The 8,663-nt window shown below is 42.6% G+C and overlaps 1 protein-coding gene across 1 annotated transcript in view; it reads right to left on the bottom strand.

Moving 5' to 3' along the window:
• Positions 1 to 424: 424 nt before the first annotated feature.
• The window catches only part of LOC102741822 (protein SLFN14), a 10,722-nt gene continuing 2,483 nt past the window's right edge, over positions 425 to 8,663 (bottom strand). The window contains exons 2-4 of the mRNA XM_006744110.2: positions 8,171 to 8,299; positions 5,788 to 6,502; positions 425 to 3,531 (exon numbers count right to left, since the gene is read on the bottom strand). Of these exons, the coding sequence (XP_006744173.2) occupies positions 2,697 to 3,531; positions 5,788 to 6,502; positions 8,171 to 8,299 (1,679 nt within the window). The 3' untranslated portion in view covers positions 425 to 2,696. The remainder of the gene's footprint in view (positions 3,532 to 5,787; positions 6,503 to 8,170; positions 8,300 to 8,663) is intronic.

Consider the following 8,663-nt stretch of genomic DNA (forward strand, 5'->3'; position numbering starts at 1 on the left):
GCTTGAAATGATGACCCTGAGATCCAGACCTGAGCTGAAATCAAGAGTCAGGCGCTCAATCAACTGCACCATCTGCACCACCCCCACACCCCAGATCACAGGTATTTTTTAAAGCCTCTGTGCCGCAGGGCAGATGATTTTAATGAGTAGCCAGGGTTGAGAACCACTGAGTTAGGCTTTCTACTGTAAGCCAAACTGAGCTGTTGGAGGAGACTAAGAATTGATAGACTCTCCAATTCGATACATAAAACAATTCTTTTAAAAATGATTATTTCATCAAATTATATAATATATACATATTGTTTTAAAAAGTTGAATGGTACTGAGGCTTATGACTAAAATATAGCAATTCCCTGTTTTCTTTTTTTTTTTTTTAAAGATTTTATTTATTTATTTGACAGAGGGAGACACAGTGAGAGAGGGAACACAAGCAGGGAGAGTGGGAGAGGGAGAAGCAGGCTTCCCGCTGAGCAGGGAGCCTGATGCGGGGCTCGATCCCAGGACCCTGGGATCATGACCTGAGCTGAAGGTAGACACTTAACGACTGAGCCACCCAGGTGCCCTGTTTTCTATTCCCCTAATCCCTCTCCACTTTTGACTCTTTATTTTTAGAGAATTCACACATCTCCCATTATCCAAATGTTCATGCACTGGTATCTTTCCTTCATTAGAAGCTAATTAATTGTTGAACTTTATTTCTCCCACCCAAAGTACCCCCAAAACCCCAAGGAAATGTACAAAGGAGGAAATGTCAAGTAACTGAAGCAGCAAGAGGCAGGGGAGAAGTTCTTCTGTTCAATCCATTCACCGAGACAGCTGGCCAATAGGTTCAGACTACCCCATCTGGTGGCCTGGGCAATTAAAAAGGCCGCTAGGAATGCTTTTCCAAGCCCTGCCTGCTCTCTCACCCCTTGGAAAGCTGATAGGTTTTATCTGAAATTATAGCCAGAGGACTACTTCCACACTGTCTTTTGCATTCATGCCTCCCCAGTATCAATAAGGTTGTCCTAAACCTTTCCAGAATTAAAAACAATCTGGAAATCGGAGTATTTCCAAAGGAACGTAACAATCCTTACAGACAGGACAGCGAGACTGCGTTGAAGAGCACAGCATTGGCTTCGCTACTTGGGGAGCTGACTAGAGAAAGGGAACTTTGATTTTTATTTCTATTTCCCATACATTGGAAAGAAGACGTGATAGGAAGGTATTGCGAAGATCTGACGATGCCAACAGCTACTTCTCTGGCACGGTTTAGAATGAGTTTGGCACTATCATCAGAAATCTTTTAAGCCGCAGAATGGCTGCAAAAGGGGAGACCAAATTTAAGGTAGGGGGTGGTGAAAGTTTACTTGAGGAGTTGGGCATTTGAACAAGGACTTGACTGGCAAGCAAGGATTTCAGCAGGTAGAGGGGCAGACAAGAGTTTGAAGGCTGAGAAGAGAGCACAGCCAGGAGCCAAGAGTGTGTACAGGGGTGGGGGGGGTAGGTGGTAGAGTTGCCTTCTGGGCTCCCTGGAAACTCAGAATTAGAGTAACATTAAAACCAAATCATAACAGAAGAGCTCAGGGATGTGCAAAGGCCTCTTAGAGACAGACCACTTCCCAGGCCAACAGCAGAGTATAAGCGGTTTGGAGCCTATGTGAATGTATCAACAGGTGGAGAATGAATGGGAGCAGAATGTGTGTGTGTGTGTGTGTTGGGAGGAGTGAGGAAGAAGGCTGGTGGTCAACCTGGAAACTTTAGAAACTAGGAGAGAAGAGAAATTTCAGCTGAGGCAGAGGATATGGAATACCTAGTCACCCTTAGCCTTCTAAATTTGCTTTATTTTGTAAACCTGACCTGTCTAGTTCTTGTGGTCGAAATATCCCTATTTTAGAGATGATCGCAATAGTCTAACAATGCTTTGAGTCTTCATACATTTGAATGAGATTACCATCGCCGCAAAGCTATGCTTATATAATTTGGCCTCCTATGTTACTATTGAATATACTGATTAGCAAAAGCTTCTGGCCCACCTATTCCTACAATCCTCACTGTAAATTCGCAGAGTGAGATTTTCATCTGCGCATCGGTCTTTTGTGAGCTTGATTAGCATAAAGCCATCCCCAAGAGACTAAGCCATACTTAGCACAAAGAAGAAATCAAGTTCTAGGCCCATAAAGCTTGAGACCCATAGCCAGTAGGAGGTGCTAACCAAGGTGTTGCCCTTGAGATACCCAAAGTTAGTAGCCTGGAGGGCATCCTACCTACCACTCCCAACATAGGCCAGCAAGGCTGGGGTGCCTTAGACATATTGGGAGAGGAGATAGAACAAAGGATGTGTTAGGGGAGTAAGTCAGGGTGTAGAATGGAAAGCCTTGGAAATTGGTTTGGCTTGAAGACTTTGGGGACTCACTGCAGATACATTGGCAGGGGATGTCACATACTCTGTTCTCTATTGAAGGAGAACCTCTGGTCCCTGAAAGATGGACCGGACTAGGAAAGCCAGAGGCAGGGGACCAATCATCAGTCTGCTAGGACTGTACAGGGAAGAGGACAGTGACAGCACATAGAAGGGAAGGGTCACTCCCGAGAGACATTTCTGTGGTTCCGCGCCATACTTACTGTGCCTTGATCTCCTCACTGATAATATGTGAGAAAGTGCCTGGGAGAAGGGACTCTGCTCTTTCTGGCTGCCTGTATTGTTAAAATAATTTTCAGAAAGCTGCCCTCTTTTCATAGAGCAGGTAAAGATGTTTAATGGCTCGTGAGGCAAAGCAGAGCTTATGAGCTTCTTCTGACAGGGCGCATTCTGGACTAAGCCCAAATACAATATTCCTCTCCAGACCTGAAAACTGCTGAATACTGTCGAAAATGATGTGACTGCCCCAAACACCAGAGGCCTGGCTGAACGCAACCTTTGTTGCTCCATGGGCTTCAAATAATTCCATTGCTTTTAGCAGGGCAAGCTCGTAGCGTCCTCTGTCCTCCCCTCTCCTGCACAGAATTGCAATGTCTTTGGGCCGATAGCCACATTGGAACAGGTCGTGACACCTTTCTGCCACCCGTTTTACAATCTGTTCCATAGTCAGGTTAGTCTCTGTCTCACACACCCCAGGCAGGGCCAGGGCACACATTGCCTCCTCATAGGCAGCTTCCCTGAACAATGACAGTGTGTCTGGGGACATGCTGGAGGGTGGATTGGCTTTGATCCTCTTCATTTCTTCTTTCATGACCATTGCTATTTCTAGAGCACAGTGGATCCCATTGGTGATTGTCTTTCGAGGAAACTGAGCAGATGGAGGGGGGAGGCCATTAATATCTGCATGACGGACTTGGAAAGGGTCCAGAAAAATCCAGAGAATCCCACGATGAAGGTTTTCACTTCCAGCTCCCCTCACCTTTGGATGGGTGATGCTCCTGGCCTTCAAGTACCAGTCTCCATATTTGCTGCAGAAATTCTCAGTTTCATCCATCACTATATGCTTAATCTTTAGGAACTCCCCTTGTAAGAAGGTCTTCCGGGTCACAGCTTGACAGGTGGTTTGTTGGCTGTAAGGATGCCAGAGAGAATAAGGTTTCAGGCATATAAACAAAGGGAACACCGTGTATTCATTACTATGTGGGTTGGAATCCGAGTCTAGTTCTCATCTAGAGGCTGGTTCACTAATTCAGTGGTATCATGAACACGACAAAACCACTCTACTTACAAGTGACCTGACAGAGAGAATAATACATAATTGCAAATCTTACTCTTTGGGGTTATCTAACTAAATCTGCATGTGAAACTTTTTGAAATGAACCCTGGTAGGAGATTTTATTTCTATTACTAGTCTATTTCTGCTGCTTGGCAAACCCTGAAGACAAGCTTATTACATGTAAAGGAAATCTCAAAAATAATTTATGCCTCTTACTACCATTAACTTTCTGTCCTTTTTAGAGCTGGAGAGCAGGTCCCTAGAGACATAATTTTATGTGCAAAAGAGGTATGAGCTAGTACAAATTCCTCTAAAGCAAGTCCTATTTCCCCCACTTACTTGTAGTAAAAACCAAAGCCTCTCTAGATTTTCATAAGGAAAGCATCAGGAGGTTACTGAGCTCTGTGACACGTCAAGAGGGTAACAGCTACTGGGCTATGGCTCTCTGGAACTGCTACTGTGTCTCCTTAGCTCAATTTTCCTTTAGAATATGTTTCAGCATATTAGAGGATATAAGAAATAACCATGTTTAATATATACATAATAAATAGATATAAATTTATAAGTATATATAACCAAGTTTGTTAAAAAACTTATATATTTATACACCTTGGCTACATAACTTGGCTGTTTCTTGCCTCCTCTAATTTGGATCCAACTAATATCACTCATTCCTACAGATTTCCTGATTTTACATATACAGTCCTTGGGGTTTTACTCCCTATGCCTTGAATCACACCTACTCATGTTCTCTCCCAATTTAGACTGTGTAGACTTCTTGAAGAAAAGCACTGTTCTTAGCCCCCTTATCCTGGGCTTCAACAGATACTTGTTGAATCTGCCTTTTGACTGGGATATTTTTAAACTTACCTGTAATGCATAGTCAGCACAGTTTATGAGATCCTCCACAATTTGGCATCTACCTCCTTTCCAACTTCATCACCTGCCACATTCCCCCCACCCCGACCCCACTGGCCCAGTCAGACCCACCATTCTGATTCTCTCATGTGCCTTTGCATTTGCTATGTGCCCTTTGCTTAAAAAGCCCTCATTTTATCCATTTCTACTGACTTTTTTTTTTTTTTAAAGATTTTATTTATTTGAGAGAGAGAATGAGAGACAGCACAAGAGGGAAGAGGGTCAGAGGGAGAAGCAGACCCCCCGCTGAGCAGGGAGCCCGATGCGGGACTCGATCCTGGGACTCCAGGATCATGACCTGAGCTGAAGGCAGTCGCTTAACCGACTGAGCCACCCAGGCGCCCCATTTCTACTGACTTCTTAAGAGTATGCCCAAGGATCTCCTTCCCTAGTGACTATTTATTGACCAACCTCCAGCCTAAGTTAAGATAAGCATATCTTTATTATCATACTAATTGCATAACACTCACATTGCTTATTTTTTTGTCTCCTTTATTAGGCTTTATGGCCGGGTCTTCAATATGTTTTTTTACCCGCTAACACTAAATGTACACATTCTTAGCATATAAGTGGTACCCAGAGAAGATTTATTGAATAAATAAGTAAACCAAACCAAAAATTAAAATGAGTTTGCCCTCATTTGTTGGATTGTATAACAGCCATTTCTTTTACTAAATTGAAAGGTGAAGATTTAAATCAGAGGCAGATTTCCATGTTTTCTGAAATTGTTGGTTCAGAAGAAGTCAAACGAATGAAAATATTTTATAAACAAAATCATATGGTATTTAAATTCAAGTTCCTGTTAGGTATCATGTCTAATGAACTAAAATACTCTATGACTTTAAAGCATTAAATATTAAGCAAAAAGTATATATAAAGCAAAATAAGTTTATTTCTTCTTTTCTTAAAGTGAAGGCCAGAGATTGTAGGGGAAAAAAATGTTTCTAGTTAGAGAAACATAAGGTGATGTATAGTTGGCTAATTTGTAATGAGATGTTTAAGCCCGGGCATTGCAAAGTACCCATTTATAGCTCAACTACCTGATCATTTGGAAATGTGTATACAGTTTGGGCTCTCACATTTATGCAGCTAATACACTGCAAAGTCTTAAAACTAAAAACACAAACTTTTTTGATACTGGGGAAAAGACTAACTAAAAATATTTATTGTGTTGAGCTAGTGGAATCCTTACGTCACATAATCCTTTAAGGAGTCACTTTCACAAACATAAAGGATCTCTTTTGGTTTGCACTGGAACAAATCCTTAATTTTCTCCATGATTTTTATGGCCAGGGCTGTCTTCCTGGTTCCCGGAAAGCAGTGGATGAACAATTCTCGTGTCTCCTGAAGGCTCTCTGAAAGCAACTCACACTGCTCCTCTATGAGCAAGTTGAAAAATTCACAACCCAGCCGGTCACTCAGAAGAGATTGAGAACACAGTGAGACTACGATAAAGGCCTGCAACAAATCTTCCACTTCATCCTTGGTGGCAAGCCTGTAGGATTGGGGGTAGTGCACGAGGATTTCACCAGGGCTATGCTGTGTGCTGGGCAGGTACATCAGCCTCGGGATAACACACACTTTCCCTGTGTAACCACCAACAGTTCCCAGTTTCTGCTTTAACTGATGAGCAGTATTTCGGGCATACTCAAGCCCTCCATTCCAACCAGGGTTTATTAAGATTGTATAGAGTACCAGGGGACTGTTCACTGCTATGAGGAGAGCATCACACAGGACATCCTGTTCTTTCCTTAAGCCAACATCACTAGCCCAGCTTCTAGAAAATATCACAGTCCCCTGAGAACAAGGATATATCTGTGTCTTCATTAATTCCTTGAGTCCTTTATGATCTGAGAAGAGCTTCTTACAGAGGGATTCTGGTTTAAACTGTATCTCTTCCCATGTCACTGAAAATGCAAGAGATAGAAGTAACTAAAATTTACAAAAGCATATTGTAAGTATTCCTGCATCATCAGAGGAAGAAATTAATCTAGCCATGGAACTGCGGGTTTCCTTGGGTACAAAGAAAGCACCCCTCTTTATTTTGATGTAGTCCCAATAATTTGTTTTTGCTTTTGTCTCCCTTGCCTCAGGAGACACATCTAGAGAGATACAGTCATCATAAAACTGGGTATTTACCCGAAGAACACAAAAACACTAATAGGAAGAGATATAGGCACCCCTATGTTTATTGTAGCTTTACTTACAATAGCCAAACTATGGAAGCAGCCCAGGTGTCCACCGATAGATGAAGGGATAGAGAAGATGCGGTACATATATACAATGGAATATTGTTTGGCCATAAAAAAGAATGAAACCTTGCCATTTGCAATGACATGGATGGATCTAGAGAGCATAATGCTAAGAGAGAAAAGTCAGTCCAAGAAAGACAAATACATATGATTTCACTCATATGTGGAATTTAAGAAACAAAACAAATGAACAAAGGAGGAAAAAAGACACAAACTGAAAAATGGACTCTTAACTATAAATAATCAGATGGTTATCAGAGAGGAGGTGGGCGGGGGGGGATGGATAAATTAGGTGAAGGGGATTAAGAGTACACTTATCTTGATGAGCACTGAGTAATATATGGAACTGCTGAATTACTGTATTGTATACCTGAAACTAATACAACATTTTATGTTAACTATAATGGAATTAAAATTAAAAATTAATTAATATTTTCTTAAAAAGAAAGTATCGCCTCTTCACAGGCCAGGACTCTGAAGTTCCCATTTCTGGCAGCTCTCGTACAGGGGAAGGCAACAGGGAGGAGTCTCCACAGAAAAGCCTGCTAGCACCCCCTCCTCAACCAGAAGTGGTCCACTCCTGCGAGGAAGGTATTCCTTTCTGCTAAGGGTTTTTCTGTGTGTGTGTGTGAACCTGATGCTTTAGGGAAGTAAGAACTTGCCTTCAGAACATTGATTCTTAACCTGTGGCAATTTTGCCCCCTGGGGGGGCCTATGGCAATGTCTGGAATATTTTTTGTCATAGCTGGAGAGGTGCTATGGGCATCTATAGTGAGTAGAGGGCAGGAATGCTGCTAAACATCCAACAGTTCACAGGGCAGCCCCTCTCAACAAAGAATTGTCCAGCTTGAATGTCAATAGTGCCCAGTTTGGGAAGCTCTGCTTTAGGAAAAGTCCAGGTGACCCCATGGCTCACCTCCTTCTCATTGGAAAGCCCAGGGGCAGTTCTCTTATGGTATAGACTTAAGGAATTTAGACTAAATTCTCTCAAATTTGGAGAACAAAAGCCATATGTGGCTGGAAACCCCAAAGTACACAAAAATGTAGTGTGGATACAACAACTGAGAAGCAAGGGTCATTATATTTATTATTTCAGGACCATTATGTCTGCTAAATCCTACATTTGACCTCCTCTAAGGAGAAAGCCTTGGACTAATTGCTACCAATTCCTCCCAACTTATTATCAATCAACTCTATGCCCAACGTGGGGCTCAAACTCACAACCCCGAGATCAAGTCACAAGCTGTACTGACTGAGCCAGTCAGGTGCCCGGCAACTGAATTTTAGAAAACAGTCCCTTCAGCTGAAATCAAGAGGGAATACCTGGAAACAGACGTTGTTGTAGAGGCCCCTTCAATTCCAGGACTTTCATGGGAGATGATGGGCTTCCCAGTGCTGATGGAGCTGGTACACTCATGGGAAAGCTGGAGTTGGTGGCCAAACTGGAAGTTGCTAAGCAAATACATGGCAAGTTGTTTCAGACAAAAAAAGAAAACTCTTCTCTTTTTTTTTAAAGAGGGGGAGGAGAGAGAGAATCTTAAGCAGGCTCCACGCCCAGCACCGAGGCCCACACGGGGCTCAATCTCATAACACTGAGATCATGACCTGAGCCGAAATCAAGAGTCAAGACACTTAACCAACTCCACCCAGGCACCCCAGAAAACTCGTTCTATTGCTTTTACTACTGTTGACATGAGATGTGCATCGTGCCTGAGACACTCTCACACTTTCTATGCCTCAAACAGTTCACATAGGTTAGGAAAGGAAGCCTGGGGACTCCAGCAGGGTCACCCATCTTCTAAGTCACTGTGTGACT

This window comes from Leptonychotes weddellii, chromosome 15, assembly GCF_054177405.1.
Source record: "Leptonychotes weddellii isolate Sample4059 chromosome 15, ASM5417740v2, whole genome shotgun sequence".
In the NCBI taxonomy this organism is placed as follows: Eukaryota; Metazoa; Chordata; class Mammalia; order Carnivora; family Phocidae; genus Leptonychotes; species Leptonychotes weddellii.